Source organism: Salvelinus alpinus, chromosome 6, assembly GCF_045679555.1.
Source record: "Salvelinus alpinus chromosome 6, SLU_Salpinus.1, whole genome shotgun sequence".
NCBI classification, from domain to species: Eukaryota; Metazoa; Chordata; class Actinopteri; order Salmoniformes; family Salmonidae; genus Salvelinus; species Salvelinus alpinus.
This window is the reverse complement of record NC_092091.1, coordinates 32,806,115-32,826,063: the sequence shown is the minus strand read 5'-3', so window position 1 is coordinate 32,826,063 and position 19,949 is coordinate 32,806,115. Positions and strand designations below refer to the sequence as shown.

General features: G+C 44.1%; 1 protein-coding gene across 2 annotated transcripts; it reads left to right on the top strand.

Annotated features, from left to right (window-relative positions):
- Positions 1-7,723: 7,723 nt before the first annotated feature.
- Positions 7,724-18,120, top strand: LOC139578586 (transcription factor Maf-like). 2 transcript variants are annotated; one of them, XM_071406402.1, is made up of 5 exons: positions 7,724-7,873; positions 10,993-11,802; positions 11,966-12,247; positions 15,117-15,335; positions 16,319-18,120. In XM_071406402.1, exons 2-5 carry the CDS (start codon positions 11,179-11,181, stop codon positions 16,463-16,465), a joined length of 1,272 nt encoding a protein of 423 aa, XP_071262503.1. In that variant the 5' UTR covers positions 7,724-7,873; positions 10,993-11,178; the 3' UTR covers positions 16,466-18,120. The 2 variants fall into 2 exon arrangements, with proteins under 2 accessions (XP_071262503.1, XP_071262502.1); XM_071406401.1 differs by having other exon boundaries at positions 10,986-11,802.
- The last annotated feature ends 1,829 nt before the right edge of the window (positions 18,121-19,949 follow it).

The following is a 19,949-nucleotide window of genomic DNA, read 5'->3' as shown; positions in this document are numbered from 1 at the left end:
TGTCACGCCCTGACCATAGTTTGCTTTGTATGTTTATATGTTTTGTTTGGTCAGGGTGTGATCTGAGTGGGAATTCTATGTTGTATGTCTAGTTTGTCTGTTTCTGTGTTTGGCCTGATATGGTTCTCAATCAGAGAGAACCATATCGTTGTCTCTGATTGGGAACCATATTTAGGTAGCCTGTTTTGTCTTTTGGTTTGTGGGTGTTTGTCTTCCGTGTCAGTGTTTGTCGCCACACGGTACTGTTTCGTTTGATCATCGTTTATTGTTTTTGTTCCTGTGTTCAGTTTTGGATTTATATTAAAGACATGAACACTTACCACGCTGCGCTTTGGTCCTCCTCTCTTCCACATTACGACGAGCGTTACAGTGAGGTCCATATAGAAATGGTTTGTCGAGATCGGTGTGGAAAAACTTGACTGGCCTGCACAGAGCCCTGACCTCAACCCCATCGAATACCTTTGGGATGAATTGGAACGCCGACTGCGAGTCAGACCTAACCTCCCAACATCAGTGCCCGACCTCACTAATGCTCTTGTGGCTAAATGGAAGCAAGTTCCCACAGCAATGTTCCAACATCTAGTGGAAAGCCTTCCCAGAAGAGTGGAGGCTGTTATAGCAGCAAAGGGGGGACCAACTCCATATTAATGCCCATGATTTTGGAATGAGATGTTCGACGAGAATACTTTTGGTCATGTAGTGTATTTTGAGTTCTGAAAGGCTTCACAGGGTTGCATGAATATGTTCCAGTGTAATCCCAAAAACTAGTGAGGGAGGGTTAATGGAAGGGAGCGATGAAGGGAAGGGAGGAAAGATAGAGGAGGAAGGGAGGATGGAGGAGGACTAGGGAGGGGAGAGAATTAACAGATTTAGTGCCATCTCTCAGTTTGGGAGAGCCACTTAGTATCGACCACCTTAATCCCTTCATCCCTCTCTTCCTTCTTATCCCTCTTTACCTCTGTCTCTGTATCTGTCTACTCGCTGTCTCTCTCTCTCTCTCTTTCTCTCTGTCTGTCTGTCTCCCCCTGTGTCTTTTCTTTATGTGTCTGTATTTTTGTCTATTCAGATTAGTCTTTTTAATGCCTATGTTTGTGTGTTTGTTCAGATCCAGCCCTGTAGCCTTCTGTATACTGCTGAAATGTTGTACTTATTAAGCTATCCAGAGCCATTCTCTAACTGGCACATACAATTCTCCTGGGAGGAGATGGTCGGCTAGGGTCATTCATCTATTCAGGTGGAACAAATGGTCATTTGTGGTACAGGAATTGCTGTAATCTGCAAGTATGCGAATTAAAATGAAGAGTGGTTGCCATGGCAAAAAAATGGAAAAGGTGAGTTGCAGCATACAGTAACTCATCTGTGATGACTACACACAGTATGTCACTACGGTCCAAAGACCAGGTACGGATATTTAGAAATTAATTGTTGGGAAGTTTTAGAATCAAGAGAAATGAAATTAGGAGCCTACACATCTAATAGAAAAACATGTCAAAACATATAACATGATCGTGATTAATATTGGACTGAAGTATTGACACTTCAGGTAGGGGGGTGAAGCAATAGTCATTGGAGGGGGGGCTGCTGACAGCTTATGTCTACATTAAAGACGCTTTAATAAAGCGTGGGTATCTGTTAATCTGATGCCAGTTACAGAAGCAGAATCAGCTCTCTAATCCATTGACTAGCATGATAATCCCACTCACAACGAGACCTCACTCATGAAGTAAACAAGTAAACACACAGACAGACAGACAAACAACACATACTGTTCAAACTGATGCCAGACAGCTCAGTCATGGTACCAGTACTGTGCGGAACCTTTTTAAGCATTGGTAACTCTCACGTCTAAGAAGTTGGGTGAAATCAATTAATCCTAATTGGAATCTACCCATAATACTGTCTGTGAGAAAAAAAGGGGGGGGGGGGGTGGAGGAGGGAGACTTAAATGGGAAAGATACAGTGGGGCTTAACAGTTGAAGTGGTGGATTAGATCTATTTTACAATAATACTGAGATTAGACACAGACACACAGGGGAGGGAGGGAGATGGACTATAAACAACTGTTGCATCAGTGAATAATTCACAAAATAAAGAACTGGAAGAGGAGAACAAATTGTAAAAACTATAGGGTAAACCATTCATTATTTGTAGTAGAACATTATCTGACTGTGTACCTGACATTCACCTGTGTTTCGTGTGCATTGTTTTACAGTGCACTATTGTCCTCAATATTGTTGTGGACTCAGGATATAGTAGGAGAGGGATGGACTGAGAAAAATATATACAGAGACATAATAAACAGTAATTTTCATGTCTCAAAGAAGCAGAAGAATAGGGTTAAGGCAGGTTATACTGCGTGCATGGGAAGTGAGATAGAGAGTGAAGGAGGCAGATCCTGCAAGGGAGGGGCCCCGTTCCGTGTAAGCCTGCTTCTTGTAACAGAGTTAGTCAGGATTAGGACATGTATCTGTGGGATCAGGGGGAGTTAGAGGGTCCCTCCAGACCAAAACCTCACACCATCTGTCTCAGTCAGTGCCCTGCCCTGCTCAAAAACAGGCCAAATTGCTATTTTACTCCCTCTCCTCCATTCTCTGTTTTCTCTACTATCCTTTTGACCCTTTGACCCAGGACAGGAGCTGTTTTATCATATTAGGGTAAACAAACTGGGGTGGCTGTGGGGTCAGCGCTGTGCTGAGGGGTTGGGGTGCATCACTGGCTCTGTGGCAGGAAGAGCAACCCGCTCGTGTGGCTAATTATTGCCCTAGGGCGAAGCCTGGCCCTCTGCTCAACCACACGACACAAAGAGCCGTGAAATACCTACCATACATATTACACTTAAAACTGCATATGCCAAACCGAGTGTGATTATTACAGTAACTTGTGTGGATAGCTGCTCAGACTGCTCCATTTTCAGTGACTCAATAGAAAAATCCTAAGTGGCTCTAAAGAAAAACTTTGCTATCATCATTTTAGAGGGGTGTAGCAGCATCACTTCTGAAAGTTAGCCAGCTGACATTGATAAACACGCAGATATAGCCCTACATTTTCCGGTTAAAAATGGGAAAATGTTATATGGGTTGTTGGGAGTATTGAGTCAGTTACCATTTCAATCTCTTCATAAATTCATAAATATGAGGTTATTTCAGGATAGTTGGCTGACTTATTGATGATAAATCACTGTATCCAACCATTGCTGCGGTAGACTACCTGGAGGGGAGGAATCGGAGCATCTGAATGGTAGCACAATGTTTTGAATCAGCTGAGGGGATTGAGAAAATTGATATAGCATCACTCTATTAAAGCACTGCTGAAGTATTACTGTTCAGATGAAAGTGCTCAGAACAATGGATTTTACAAAGGAGAGAAAGATACATGTAGGTTGGTTATGGGCTGAAACAGAGTCAGCTATTGAGGTGTCTGTATGCGGTATCATACTGTATGTGAGTTGTGATGTCTGAGTTATGTTGATGATTACACTACAAGTTTGCATTTCCTGCTGTGCAGGACAATTCTTCGCAACAAAATAGTGATCCAATTAAGATCCTGCTTCTGTATTTGGCATGACGAATGAGGTAAGTTCCTCTGCACCTCTCTTTGTCCCTCAGACTCATGGGAGGCCCTGTTGGTTTAACCACTAAGCTTTCCCCCCGGAAACATAGATGACGGGAGATAGTGAGGGAGAGATAGAAGAAGAGGAGAGGGGGGAGGGGGGGCTGTATGTCAATTTGTAACTGTTTTTGCAGTTCTAGAGATAGTAGGATTGTCTCTGGTGGCTGTATTTACACCACAAGGCCCAATATCTGATTGATAAATAGATAACATAATTTAATGTTTGTGTTGGATAGAGTTAAATAAGATGGCCTAGATAAAAATACATGTGTGTGCGTCCTTTCGTTTTGTGTGTCTGTGTGTCCACGCCTGTCGCACTTTGTATTGGTTTTGTTCACCCTCCAGATCAGATTTGAGCAGACAATATTAACTCACTGATTCCTTAACGAGACATTATTAAGACACAGACTCAGAATCAACGAGTTCAGATTCAGAGGATCATGAAAAAGTGCTTGTTATGCGTTTCTCCGCTTGATGAATTTCAAAGGGGTAAAGAAAACTGAGATTGCTCTGTTTCTGAGGCTAATTCCAAGAGACAAGGGGGTGTGAGGGGACATGGGGGTGTGAGGGGACATGGGGGTGTGAGGGGACATGGGGGCAGGGACAGGCGAAGAACAAAGACATGGATCATGCCCAGATATTATTATATCACTTGTCAGTACCTTTGGTAACTTCGAGTTTACTTTTTCATGTAGAAAATCAAAGAATTATTTGAAGAGAATTGACGTCATTTCCTCTACTCCACAAAACCGCATTTTATGATAATCCAATAGGGTCGTTCTTGAATTGAGATGGCATTTGCTTCCCTTGCATTTGAAACACTTTCAAATTACAAATAGTTACACATCATTTATGTTTTTGGTGATATTGAACTTTTGATTAATGACAAGTCCTTCATACTGCAAAACGGTATGTTTATGCATTGTTTAAAGTGCTTAACTTCTTAGGTATAGGGGGCGACATTTTCACTTTTGGATGAATTTGTGCCCAAATTAAACGGCCTCGTACTCTGTCCTAGATGATATGATATGCATATTATTATTACTATTGGATAGAAAACACTCTGAAGTTTCTAAAACTGTTTGAATTATATCTGTGAGTAAAACAGAACTCATATGGCAGGCAAACTTCCAAACAGGAAGTGAAAATTCTGAAATGGGTCGCTGTGAAAGGCATCGCCTATTCAATTGCCTTATATTTATGGATCTGTATGCACTTCATACGCCTTCCACTAGATGTCAACAGGCAGTAGAACGTGGAATGAAGCATATAGCTTCATGTGGGACCGGATGAGAGCCTTTGGAGTGACAGGTCAGGCAGATTGCCAGTTCTTGGCCACGCACAGAGGGCATGTGATGTCTTTGTCTGCACTGCGTTAGATAGAACTGAAGAAATGCTCCGTTTGGGACGTTATTGGATATATATGAGAAAAACATCCTGAAGATTGATTCTCAACTGAGTTTGACCAGTTTATTCGACTTGTAATACCACTTTTTGAAGTTTTCGTTCAACGTTTTCATTCAATTGCGCAAGTGTTTGGACACGTGAACTACACATGCTAGCCAAAGTTGCTAATTCGACAGAAGTAATGGACATTATAAAACAAAACAACGATTTATTGTGGAACTAGGATTCCTGGCACTGCATTCTGATGAAAGATCATCAAAGGTAAGGGAATATTTATGTTGTAATTTCGTATTTCTGTTGACTCCAACATGGCGGAGAATGGCTGAGCACTGTCTCAGATTATTGCATGCTGTGCTTTTTACTAAAGTTATTTTTTAAATCTAACACAGCAGTTGCATTAAGAACCAGTGTATCTTTAATTATATGTTAAACATGTATCTTTCATCAAAGTTTATGATGAGTATTTCTGTATTTCACGTTGTTATCTGTAATTACTTTCGCTATTTTGGAGCCATTTCTGAACATGGCGCCAATGTAAAACCAAGATTTCTGGCTATAAATATGCACATAATCGAACAAAACATAAATGTATTGTATAACATGATGTCATATGACTGTCATCTGATGAAGTTGTTCAAAGGTTAGTGATTAATTTTATCTCTATTTGTGGGTTTTGTGAAAGCTATCTTTCCTGTGAAAAAATGGCTGTGTTTTTTGGGATATGGTGGTGAGCTAACATAAATATATGTTGTGTTTTCGCTGTAAAACATTTAAAAAATCGGACATGTTGGCTGGATTCACAAGATTTTATCTTTAATTATATGTACAACATGTATTTTTCATCAAAGTTTTATGATGAGTATTTCTGTATTTCACGTTGCTCTCTGTAATTATTCTGGCTATTTTGGAGCCATTTCTGAACATGGCGCCAATGTAAAACCACGATTTGTGGCTATAAATATGCACATAATCAAACAAAACATAAATGTATTGTATAACATGATGTCATATGACTGTCATCTGATGAAGTTGTTCAAAGGTTAGTGATTAATTTTATCTCTATTTGTGGGTTTTGTGAAAGCTATCTTTCCTGTGAAAAAATGGCTGTGTTTTTTGGGATATGGTGGTGAGCTAACATAAATATATGTTGTGTTTTCGCTGTAAAACATTTAAAAAATTCGGACATGTTGGCTGGATTCACAAGATTTTATCTTTAATTATATGTACAACATGTATTTTTCATCAAAGTTTTATGATGAGTATTTCTGTATTTCACGTTGCTCTCTGTAATTATTCTGGCTATTTTGGAGCCATTTCTGAACATGGCGCCAATGTAAAACCACGATTTGTGGCTATAAATATGCACATAATCAAACAAAACATAAATGTATTGTATAACATGATGTCATATGACTGTCATCTGATGAAGTTGTTCAAAGGTTAGTGATAAATTTTATCTCTATTTGTGGGTTTTGTGAAAGCTATCTTTCCTGTGAAAAAATGGCTGTGTTTTTTGGGATATGGTGGTGAGCTAACATAAATATATGTTGTGTTTTCGCTGTAAAACATTTAAAAAATTCGGACATGTTGGCTGGATTCACAAGATTTTTATCTTTCATTTGCTGTATTGGACTTGTGATTTCATGAAATTATATTATATTATATCCCTGTGGCACTAGGCTAGGCTATGCTAGTCAGCGTTTCTGATGACAGTTATCTCGGATCCGGGATGGGTGGTCCAGAGAGGTTTTAAGGTAAGCAAATTGGTGTGTAGAGTTCTAGTGACATGTTTTTGTTATTTAGAAATAAATATATATTATTTTAAATGCTAGACAGCGAACAAAAGTATTTAATATATTGTATGGATCAATAAAAACAAAGAAGGCTATTAAAATACTTTTTATTTTACTAGTATAATGTGTGTCCCTCAGTTTTATGCATTGGTGTTAATGCCTTCAAAATCACTGGTTAGAAAAATATACAAGGATCTTGAGCATTCTCTCCAGTTGCAAACTGTTATCGGGGAGAGGTCTATATTAAATAGAATGATTAGATAATCACACCATTTTAGCATGTCATACATTTGAGGGTTCCATTGATATGTTTGTGTGTCTAAATCCAAAGAGTTACTTGGCGTTAGCAAATTGAAAATTAAGGGAAATACCATTGTGAGAATTGTTAATCAAATCACTTTTTTAGTCAATTAATCAATTGTTTGGTCCTCACAAGGATAGTAGAAGAAATGTGTGTGTGTGTGTGTGTGTGTGTGTGTGTGTGTGTGTGTGTGTGTGTGTGTGTGTGTGTGTGTGTGTGTGTGTGTGTGTGTGTGTGTGTGTGTGTGTGTGTGTGTGTGTGTGTGTGTGTGTGTGTGTGTGTGTGTGTGTGTGTGCGCGTGTATGTAGAGTTGGCTAGGGGGATGGGTGTCGGTGCTTAGGTGTATGTAGGGGAGAGAGAGAGAGAGAGAGATAGAGAGAGAGAGAGAGAGAGAGAGAGAGAGAGAGAGAGAGAGAGAGAGAGAGAGAGAGAGAGAGAGAGAGAGAGAGAGAGAGAGAGAAATTTGAACCATGTTTGCAGAGAGCCATGGCTTTAGAGAGGGATATAGGGGTGAGAGAGAAGAGGGGAGTGTGACGATGAGAGGGAGAGAGGGATTTGCAACAGAGAGGAGAGAGAGGGGGCAGTGATACTCAGTGACAGAGTACCATATACACTCACATGCGCACACACACCCTCTCTCTCTCTTTTTTTTTTAGCTCTCTCTGTGTACGCGTGTCTGTAAATCACTCATTCAGTTTAGTCACTGTTGTGGGGGGAAATGGTGAGAGGACCTCCAAACCTATCATCCAGTCTATGACCTACGGTAAGAACTTTTTTTCAACCTGTCCGTCTCTACACATCCTTTTCTCATTCCCTCTCATCACTCTCTCTTTCGGGGCTTTATCTCTCCCTAGTTCTATTCTACTATTTTCTCTCTCTTTCGGGGCTTTATCTCTCCCTAGTTCTATTCTACTTTTTTCTCTCTCTTTCCACATGTCTCTATTTCTTTCTGTCGGTTCTTTCTCCCTCTACTCTGGGCCGAAGCCAGGTTGAGGCCTCTGGGGCGCCCCATCACAGTTTGCTCTCTCTCTCTCTGTTACGGTCCATTGGGGACATCAGGGGGTACAATTAATGTGTTGAGCATTGGAGTGGAACCAGTAGAAACATCTGTCTGACATGAGTTATCATTATTCATTTGACATTAATGACGATGTTCATCATCAGTATAATCAGTGCTGTTACTGATTATTTGTTGTAGAAATAGTGGGTGATGGTGTCCTATTCAGTTTGTGGTTGTTGTACATGATCAGACAGCTTTCCAGTTTGTTTATGTATTTGTTTTGTGGTAATTAGCCAACAGTCGAAGTTTCAAAACGTTCTAACATGAAAAAGAATGCAGAAATATGGAGCGTCTCTGTCTGAATTTAATATCTTTTGACATGTTCAGTGAATGTTGGAGAATGCCTTTGAAGTCTCCTGCTGTAAGATTGTTTGTTGTCCTGCAACTCATATTTATTCATAAAATATTCAGGTAAGTTATCTGCACTGTATAAAGTGTTTCTTAGTTCAATTTCCCTTAAGGAATTAAACAGCAGAGAAAAGTTACAGGGCTTCATTCATTCGCAAACGTTGCTTTGAAACCGTAAAAAAAAAAATTGTATCGGATTTAGGACACTATTCAATCTGTATCATTGAAGCGGTACAGATTGCGCGAATGACAAATGCAGCGTTTACTGTGAATGTGGTCTCCGCTAGCGCAGGAACATTGCGTTTAAATTTAAATCACGCTGTAACAGGCCTTCTTAACTAGCACTCGTATTTTACCTCCCCACGCTAACTTTGTCCTCATGTGGGTGCTAGCAAGCTGACAAGCCTACTAGGTACTGCTAGTTATAAACAGCCAATCTAGTAAGAGCTGGAAGCTTTAGTGAGCTTCGATTGGTCAATAGCACTGCGACATCACGTAGTATTTGCATAAAGTTCAGCTTTCCCCAACTTTGGTTCCGCCCTGTTCATGCTCCTTCGCCAATGCTCGCATCGCCCAATGGTCCCCCTGTCCACTTTGTTTCCCTCCAGTGAAAATGAATGGAGCCTCCATTGTTTCATCGCCCTCATCATGTTATATTAACATGCACTGTAATGTTTAACTTCAGCGATACGGATTGAAAAGAGCCCTTTCATGGGCTTGGAAATCTCCTTTGGTATTGGGAATGCTAATGCTAGTGAATGTGTTTTGAAAAATGTAAATATACTTTGACTTTTTACGTTATGAAATGAATGATATGTCTTTCAATTACGAACATTCTGAAGCTGTGAGATGGGGTAGAAGTTATATTATATTGCAGTTCATTATCTAGAGCAGGGTGTCCCAAACTCAGTCCTGCCCCCAGTGTGCACGCTCTGGTTTTTGCCCTAGAACTACACAGCTGATTCAAATAATCAAATGAGGAGTTGGTCATTTGAATCAGCTGTGTAGTGATAGGGCTAAAAAACTAAACTTGCACACAGGGGTGGCCCCAGGACCGAGTTTGGGAAACCCTGATCTAGAGTGCTCTGTGTTTGCTGGTTTGTCCCCGAAATTCAGATAGCATTGTACCCTCCAGATAGCATTATACCCTGATGAAGACAGCTTGGCTGTCGAAACGTTGGACATTACATTTTTGCATCTGAGCTCCTAGAGTGTGCGGCTCTCCTTTGTTTTCAAACATTGAAATGACAGACAGCAAGACTCAGTGAAAAAGATTAATGGGACTTGACTATGGTCAATTATTTCATTATCACACCATTCCAGTCATGTGATGTTACACATGGTGTCAAAAAAACTAAGTCTCTGTTGTTTGATGAAGCCTATATCAGACATTGGTCTTTGCTTCTTAATAGCATGTTTACGACTGGCATATAGTAGGAGTGTTAGTCATATAGTAAGACAAGAATGTAAGAAGACACATATAATTGCTATCAGTGGGTAGATGTGGGACAGGTCGATATAGGGATATCCAAATTATGTTGATTTGTGTGTGTGTGTGTGTGTGTGTGTGTGTGTGTGTGTGTGTGTGTGTGTGTGTGTGTGTGTGTGTGCGGGGCCGAGCATGAGCATGCACACATGGATCAGTGTGTGTATGTGTGTGTGTGTGTGTGTGTGTGTGTGTGTGTGTGTGTGTGTGGGGCCGAGCATGAGCATGCACACATGGATCAGTGTGTGTGTGTGTGTGTGTGTGTGTGTGTGTGTGTGTGTGTGTGTGTGTGTGTGTGTGTGTGTGTGTGTGTGTGTGTGTGTGTGTGTGTGTGTGTGTGTGTGTGTGTGTGTGTGTGTGTGTGTGTGTGTGTGTGTGTCTATGGGGGACAATGGGGATCTGGTGAGGATTAGTCGCTTAATACTTCAACATACAAACAGACCATTGGACACATACTCACACCGGAGAACAGCACTACCTAACATACTGCTGTAAAATCACTTCATTGAGTGCACAGGGTGACAGTCCTGATTTCTCTACTTTCTGGAAAGTTGATATAATTGTTTTGTAACTGGTTTATTACTTGTACATGCTGACAAATTGTAAGACATACAGAAAGAGGTCTGGTGAAGAGGTCATTGGCAGCATGAAGTGTTCAATTCTGTTCTTCCGTCTATGGCCAGATTGTTGTTCTTGTGTTTGTTTCCCACATCCTGTCCTCTTCTCTTTCCTATTGATGTTATCTTGACCTCAGTTCCTGTCTACCTAACACATAGAGATGACTTTGTACCAACTTTGAGAGAACAATCATCTATGCCATTTTCTCTCTCTCTCTCTCTCTCTCTCTCTCTCTCTCTCTCTCTCTCTCTCTCTCTCTCTCTCTCTCTCTCTCTCTCTCTCTCTCTCTCTCTCTCTCTCTCTCTCTCTCTCTCTCTCTCTCTCTCTCTCTCTCTCTCTCTCTCTCTCTCTCTCTCTCACAAGGACACAGGAAGACTGCTTTTCCCACAGAGGACATTCGTCAGTCAGTCCACAACTGGACACCAGGGCTGTCTGAGAGTCTGGAGGCATCAGGCCTGTGGCTGTGTATGGACTGCTGCTGCACTAAGACAGAGAGGTGGATTAACACACAACCCTGACACACGGACAAACTCAGTCTGCTCCCAAAGCGGAGGCCATGTCGTCTCCCTCTCTCCCCATGCCCTCCCTCCCCCCCAGTCCACTGGCCATGGAGTACCTCAATGACTTTGACCTCCTCAAGTTTGAGGTGAAGCCTGACAGTCCTCCTCTTCCTCCCTCCTGTACGCTCCCCAAGTCTGGCCTCCCCCTCGACCCCTCCAGTTCCCCCGGCCCCTACACCAACCACCCTCCCCAGGACTCCAGCCTCAGCTCCAGCCCATACAACTCCCTGCCCCCCTCTCCAACGCTGAGCGATGCCCACCCACCTCCCTCAGCCTCCTCCTCCCTCTCTTCTTCCTCCTCCTCCATCTCCTTTCCCCTGTCCATCTCAAACAGCTACACCTCTGGCATCAGTTCTGGCTCTCAGGGGAATATGGAGGGTAGCCCCTCCCATGGGGGTGCCGAGGGTCCTAACCCTGCTTCTTTGGAAGACCTGATCTGGCTGGCAGCACTGCAGCAACAGTTTGGAGGGGAGCCGGGGGGGCCTGCATCCCTGTTGGGGGCCTTGGGAGGAGGGCCAGAGCGGGGAGACAGAGAGAGGGGGCCGGTTGGCAGCTTCCTGGGCTGTGAGGACGCAGTGGAGGCTCTACTGAACTCAGCTGCTGCAGCTGTTAGCTCACAGGTATGTAACACTGTCCAACTTGTCTAAGGATGTCTGTAAATAATATGTTGTTATTCTCTTTTGATAGTGGGTTCGTAATAACATGTATAGACTATAATCAGTGTTTCTATTTCTCTCTCTCAACCTCTTTCCAACCCTCCACTGCGTCTCTTCTCTCTCTCAGTTTCCAGTGCTTTCCCAGAGTTCCAGCAGTAACCTCGGGGATTCAGGAAGTGACAGTGGAGGTGACATATCCTGCTCCAAGGGGACAGATATGTGCCATCGTCCACTCCTCTACCTCTCCTCTGGCCCCCAATCACTCCCTAACGCCAACCCTTCCTCAGCAACCTACCCACAACCCCAGAGCCCCTCTGGTCGACTTCATCACCATCACCCACATCATCATCACCACCACCCTCACCACCCCATGCATGGCCATCATCATCACCATCATCATCACCTCCAAGTAATTAATGGGGTCAGGGGGCATGACAGTATGCAACAAAAGATGGTAGAATAACTGAGATAAGTGTCACTGTGGGAAGGCTAGCAACAATAGCACAACACTGGTTGGAGCAGGAGCATATGGGAGAGGCGAGGGAGAGGTGATAGAGGGATCATGCTGTAAGGGATTGGGATTAAACCATTAGAACATGATTATGGGTGCATGTCGTGTACCTACCTTATGTATAGAAAACATGCCTCAACACTGAGATGACAATGAGTTTGGCTGAAGACCTTACATGTTTAAAAATGCATTATTTGTCCTGCAGGGGCAAATGCAGAATATTGAATTAAATGTAATAATAGATGCATGTACCTGTAATGCGTCAACATTGATAAATGAACTGTGTTAAAGCTAACACTTACTAGGCTACATCAGTAATTCTAGGGTCTCCCCTGGCTTTGCAAGAGTAAAGGGAGCTGTGTGCGGGGCTGCTAGTGCTGCTGTATATGGAAAGTTCAGTACTGTACTAAAGCTGCATTCCCCATCCAGGTGTCTGAGAGAATCTCTATGTACAGTGTGTGAAGCACAGGGTGAGCTTATGATAATATCTGCTATTATTGCCGTGTATAATCCTGATCACTGTCACTCACACTCAGTCAGATTACCTGACAGATTATGGACATGTGCTGCCAAAATGTGCCTCCTGACACAAACAGTTAGGCACACTCACATCACACACACAACCACATATGCACAACTCAGACTGTCACGCCCTGACCTTAGAGATCCTTTATATTCTCTATTTGGTAGGTCAGGGTGTGACTAGGGTGGGAAATCTATGTTTATATTTCTTTGTTGGCCGAGTATGGTTCCCAATCAGAGGCAGCTGTCTATCGTTGTCTCTGATTGGGGATCATACTTAGGCAGCCCTTTTTCCCACCTTCTGTTGTGGGATCTTGTCTTTGTGTGTTGCATGTGTTGCACTCCTAGCTTTACATTAGTTGAGTTGTTTATTGTTTTTGGTGGAACATTTATAATTAAAGAAAATGTACGCCTACCACGCTGCACCTTGGTCTTCATTTAACGACGGACGTAACAGAAGATCCCACCACCAATGGACCAAGCAGCGTGGTCAGGAGGACTGGACCTGGGAGGAAAGCATATCCTGCGCCGGCTCTACGCACTATGCATCCAGTGCGCCTTCATAGCCCAGTGCGTCCCGTGCCAGCTCTCCACACTCACCGAGCTAAAGTGGGTATCCAGCCAGGACGTGTTGTGGCAGCTCCCCGCACCAGGCTTCCAGTACGTCTCCTCAGTCCGGTGAGACCCGTTCCGGCTCCACGTACGAAGTCTCCAGTGATGATCCATGGCACGAAGCTTCCAGTGATGATCCATGGCACGAAGCTTCCAGTGATGATCCGTGGCACGAAGCTTCCAGTGATGATCCATGGCCCGGAGCCTGTAGTGATGATCCATGGCACGAAGCCTCCAGTGATAATCCATGGCCCGGAGCCTCTAGTGATAATCCATGGCCCAGAGCCTCCAGTGAGGATCCATGGCCCGGAGCCTCCAGTGATGATCCATGGCACAAAGCATCCAGTGGTGATTCATGGCCCGAAGCCTGTAGTGGTAATCCATGGCACGAAGCCTCCAGTGATGATCCAGGGCCCGGAGCCTGTAGTGACGATCCATGGCAAAGAGCCTGCAGCGACTGTCCCCAGTCCGGAGCCTCCAGCGACGGTCCCCAGTCCGGAGCCTCCAGTGACGGTCCGCAGTCCGGAGCCTCCAGCGACGGTCCGCAGTCCGGAGTCTCCAGCGACGGTCCGCAGTCCAGAGTCTCCAGCGACGGTCCGCAGTCCAGAGTCTCCAGCGACGGTCCGCAGTCCAGAGCCTCCAGCGACGGTCCGCAGTCCAGAGTCTCCAGCGACGGTCCGCAGTCCAGAGTCTCCAGCGACGGTCCGCAGTCCAGAGTCTCCAGCGACGGTCCGCAGTCCAGAGCCTCCAGCGACGGTCTGCAGTCCAGAGCCTCCAGCGACGAGCTGCAGTCCAGAGCCTTCAGCGACCAGCTGCAGTCCAGAGCCTCCAGCGGGGGTTCCCAGTTCAGAGCCTCCGGCGATGATCCACGGTCCGGTTCCTCCGGCAACGATTCACGGTCCGGAGTCTCCGGCGACGATCCACGGTCCGGTTCCACAGAAGCGGAGGGATCAGCATAGGGAGCGGGGGCTACGTCCTGAACCGGAGCCACCACCGAGGGTAGATGCCCAACCGGACCCTCCCCTATAGGTTCAGGTTTGCGGCCGGGAGTCCGCACCTTTGGGGGGGGGGGTACTGTCACGCCCTGACCTTAGAGATCCTTTGTATTCTCTATTTGGTAGGTCAGGGTGTGACTAGGGTGGGAAATCTATGTTTATATTTCTTTGTTGGCCGAGTATGGTTCCCAATCAGAGGCAGCTGTCTATCGTTGTCTCTGATTGGGGATCATACTTAGGCAGCCCTTTTTCCCACCTTCTGTTGTGGGATCTTGTCTTTGTGTGTTGCATGTGTTGCACTCCTAGCTTTACATTAGTTGAGTTGTTTATTGTTTTTGGTGGAACATTTATAATTAAAGAAAATGTACGCCTACCACGCTGCACCTTGGTCTTCATTTAACGACGGACGTAACACAGACACACACAAACAATCACAGAATCATTCTTAAATAGACGAGCAGACTGTAATCTCATATCAGTATTACGTATAGGCCTACTTATAACTAGTCCACCATACCAGCTCCATCATATTTCCTTCTATACGTAAGTCAGACAAATATGTTTAAGTCCTCTCCACAACTGAAATTCATGTCAACATTTTGAAGTAAGCATCTCTCTCCACCTCTCCCTGTGTGCAGTGTGGTGGGGTGGATGAACGTTTCTCGGACGAGCAGCTAGTGAACCTGTCAGTGCGGGAGCTGAACAGACACCTGCGCGGCGTCAGTAAGGACGAAGTGGTGCGTCTCAAGCAGAAACGTCGTACGCTAAAGAACCGAGGTTACGCCCAGTCCTGCCGCTACAAACGCTTGCAGCACCGCCACGCACTGGAGTCCGAGAAACACGTCCTCACACAACAGGTAGGATACAATACAATAACAACAACACACCATTGCCAACAACTCCAAAGTAAAAGCTCTAAGAACTCTCTAATCTCTCTGTCTCTCTCCTCTCTGTCTCTCTCCTCTCGGTCTCTCTCCTGTCTGTCTCTTTTCTGTCTGTCTCTCTCCTCTCTGTCTCTCTCCTGTCTGTCTCTTTTCTGTCTGTCTCTCTCCTCTCTGTCTCTCTCCTGTCTGTCTCCCTCCACTCTGTCTCTCTCCTGTCTGTCTCTTTTCTGTCTCTCTCCTCTCTGTCTCTCTCCTGTCTGTCTCATTTCTGTCTGTCTCTCTCCTCTCTGCCTCTCTCCTCTCTGTCTCTCTCCTGTCTGTCTCTCTCCTGTCTGTCTCTTTTCTGTCTGTCTCTCTCCTGTCTGTCTCTCTCCTGTCTGTCTCTCTCCTCTCTGCCTCTCTCCTCTCTGTCTCTCTCCTGTCTGTCTCTCTCCTGTCTGTCTCTCTCCTGTCTGTCTCTTTTCTGTCTGTCTCTCTCCTCTCTGTCGCTCTCCTGTCTGTCTCTCTCCTGTCTGTCTCTTTTCTGTCTGTCTCTCTCCTCTCTGTCTCTCTCCTGTCTGTCTCCCTCCACTCTGTCTCTCTCCTGTCTGTCTCTCTCCTGTCTGTCTCTTTTCTGTCTGTCTCTCTCCTCTCTGTCTCTCTCCTGTCTGTCTCATTTCTGGGTTGTCTCTCTCCTCTCTGCCTCTCTCCTCTCTGTCTCTCTCCTGTCTGTCTCTCTCCTGTCTGTCTCTTTTCTGTCTGTCTCTCTCCTGTCTGTCTCTCTCCTCTCTGCCTCTCTCCTCTCTGTCTCTCTCCTGTCTGTCTCTCTCCTGTCTGTCTCTCTCCTGTCTGTCTCTTTTCTGTCTGTCTCTCTCCTCTCTGTCTCTCTCCTGTCTGTCTCATTTCTGTGTGTCTCTCTCCTGTCTGTCTCTCTCCTCTCTGCCTCTCTCCTCTCTCCTCTCTGTCTCTCTCCTCAGTTGGAACAACTACAGTGTGAGCTCTCTCGGGTGCTGAGAGAAAGGGACACCTACAAGGCTCGCTATGAGAAGCTCATCAGTACAAACAAGGCTCAACCTACCCGCGCCAAAAACTCCCCCTCACCACCCCCTGATTACTTCCTCTGAGGATATACCCATGTTGGAGGACAAAAAAGTGAGGGATGTGAGCGGTGTGTGAAAGAGGAGGTCAGTCTAAATAAGGCTGTCACTGAGTAATCAGACTTGGGGAGGAAGGGAGGGAGGGTTTGGTGTGTGTTTGCGTGTGTGAAGGTTGGCAGGCGGGTAGTGAGGTTAGGACAAGGTCCTATATGACTGTCAAATTAGCCCGCTGAGCAATCAGGTGGACTGTTAACTAAGGGTTAGAATCGATCCCTATATTTCTTCATAAACAGGACTAATGGTGAAAACTGATATCACTGTGACGTTCATAGTAGCACAAAGACCCAATGAGACATTTTCAGGATGCATCCTGCACTGGTGAAATCAGGGCATTGAAGGACACAGGTCATCCTCAGACTGACCAATGCGAAACCAAGGGCTTGTCTTCAATAAAAAAGCTCCATTGTATAATTCATCGCCCCTATCAACTGATCTATGCATATTTCTTTCAAGCAGAACAAATGAAAAGATGAACTTATGTCCAGACACTGGTTGAGTTGAATCCATTCCCTGACAACACACTGACAGCACCCAACACAGTGTGATGGTGTAGGTCAGCTGGGCTCATTGGAAGTGCAGTAGTGCAGTGGTGCAGGATGTGTGGTGGTGTAGGATGATCTTCAAGTGTCCATGACATGCAGTTGTACTCACCAGCTAATATTTCACAGTTGCCTACCAAGATGTTTTTGCTCACCAAGACATGTTACTCACTATCACATTTGAAAGATAAATAATCATAGAGAAAGAATGTACAAGGATCATTTCCCTGAGAGTATTATTGTGGTTGTGCTAAATGAATAAAGAGATACACTCATGTATAGAATTTATGCATTTAGAAAAAGCATGCAAACGAATCCATACTTTGCTTGTTGAAAGTAACAAAACTATGACAATGAAGAATAATTGCAGTGTGCTATCTGTGATTGGTGTTTTGTTTCAAGAGGATGAACGGACATCCCAAGAGAGCTCTTCTGTCAACTTGTACTGTAGGAATTCCACAATCAAATCAGCTTTCCCACTAAGACGTGAAGCAAGAGACTGTGGTTGATGTAGTTGTTGTGGTCAATTTGGTCTGTACAAAGAAAATCCACAAAAAAGGCAGCAGAGTGCAAAATGATATGTGTGACTGTGTATTGTCTTCCAACTTTAATATTACAATCTAGGGTGTGCTGAAAACACTTTTGTAAGAGAGCGACAACCATAATGCAACAAGCACCACAGAGCTGGACACTGTGGATTCTCAAAGACTGGGGTGAAATGCAAGACAATGCAGACATACAGAGACATCTCGTGAAATTTGACCAGGGTAGCTACATTAGAGCAATTTTTTTGGCTAGGTGTAGGTTAATTCATTGATTTTTCTGTTTTATTTATTCACTTATTTATTCACAGTATTTATTCATTGTTTATTTATGTACCAATTCGTACTATTTTAATTTGACTGGTTTACAATTTCATCTACAAGCTTAGTGTGTACTTTTATTTCCAAGCAGGATAAATCAATACTTCAATTATCTTTTTGATTATTTTCAATAGTTGGATTACAATCATTATTGCCATCATGGCTTATGCTCCTGTTGTAGTGTGGTTTCCTATGAAATAAAGACAATATTTTTACCATCCTTGGTAGCTATGTTTCTTTTCCACTATTTCTCCGAATTTCTCTCTTTGTCTCCGTTTCACTTGTGCTTTAAACACCTAGTAATCCCTCTCTCTATCCCTTCTCTGTCCCTCCCACTTTTCCAATCTCCTGTAGACCTGTTCTATTTACTTCATCCGCTCTTCCATCTCTCTCTCCCTCTATCTCTCTGTCATTCTGTGTCCATCTATAGAGAGGCAGTGACCCTGGTTGAGCTCTGTTTAGGATGACCTCACCCTTGGCCCTGCCTCCCTCTCTGTGTCTCTCGCTCACTCTCTGGCATGTATAATAGGGACAGGATTAGGGCTATAATAGCGCCCTGACTGCTCACTGCCGGAGTCCATTGTAGCATTGTGTGGAGAGGACGTACACAGAGTTACATGAACACTCACCCCACTCACAGTTACACACAGCCACTCACACTCACATTCAGGCAGGCACACAACACATATGTTAAAATACACACAGTTTCCAGTGATGCGTAAATGAATTCACATTCGTACAATCTCAGCTAGAAAATATTCAAGGTGAAAAATGTAAATGTGTTTTATTATTATCTTTACAGAGAGCGGGATAGAGAGAGACGGGAAACAGACACTAGCACTGGTGGACTTACCATTAGGCAGAAAAGGCAATTGACATCATCAAGGGGCTTCATGAGCTGGGAATAAATAAAAAAAATAGATATATAAAAATATACAAAATAATATACAAATAATTTCTCCGCTTGAGGCCCCCCCAAGCTCCACTTGAGAAATAATAATAAAAAATAAAAAATCTGTCTGTTTAAGCTAGAGATACATATGTTTTTTTTTTACCCCTTTTTTCGTGACATCCAATTGGTAGTTACTGTCTTGTCCCATCGCTGCAACCCCTACTGACTCGGGAGAGGCGAAGGTCAAGAGCCATGCGTCCTCCAAATCACGACCCTGCCAAGCCGCACTGCTTCTCGACACACTGGTTGCTTGACCCAGAAGCCAGCCGCACCAATGTGTCAGAGGAAACAATGTCCAGCTGGCGACCGAAGTCAGCTTACATGCACCCAGCCCGCCACAAGGAGTCACTAGAGGAACAAGGACAAGGAAATCCCGGCCGGCCAAACCTTCCCCTAACCCAGATGACCCTTGGCCAATTGTGCGCCGTCAATTGTGCGCCGCCTCACGCCTTGTTCTCCAACTCATCTCCCAGTCATGGCCAGCTGAACCCAGTTCTGTAGTGACACCTCAAGCACTGCGATGCAGTGCCTTAGACCGCTGGACCACTCGGGAGGCCCTGAAGTTACTGGGCCGAAAAATGAATGTGCTGTTTTATATCTCTCAGATACAAGACAGACACGTCAAAACATACTTCCTTTTGATTACATTTTTAACTATTGATTTTTCCATGAATGAATCTGTTATTCAATGCGTTTCTATAGGCTAATAGCAATAAGGCCAAATTCAATGTTTCATCAAATCGTTTTTATATCTTTTTTTATACCTACAGGGGTCCTACAATTTTAACTCAAATAGCTAAATTATCCTTGGTATGGTTATCTTAAAATACATCCAAAATCACTTCGCTGTCACGCCTCCCTTGGAGATGTGGAGAATTTTGTATTGCAAAAACGGTTTGAGTGGTCCGCTGGGTTTGACTGGATGATACATTTCAAGAACCCTCCCCTGGTTCCTGGCCATTCTGCCGCACTAGGTGAGACAAAATAATTGCCACCCCTACTAGAATAGTCCCATTAAGCAAAATGACTTTGGAAAGATGTCTAAAATACTTATTTTTCCAGACGTTGAAGGTTTAGGTTCTGAATGAAAGGTGAAA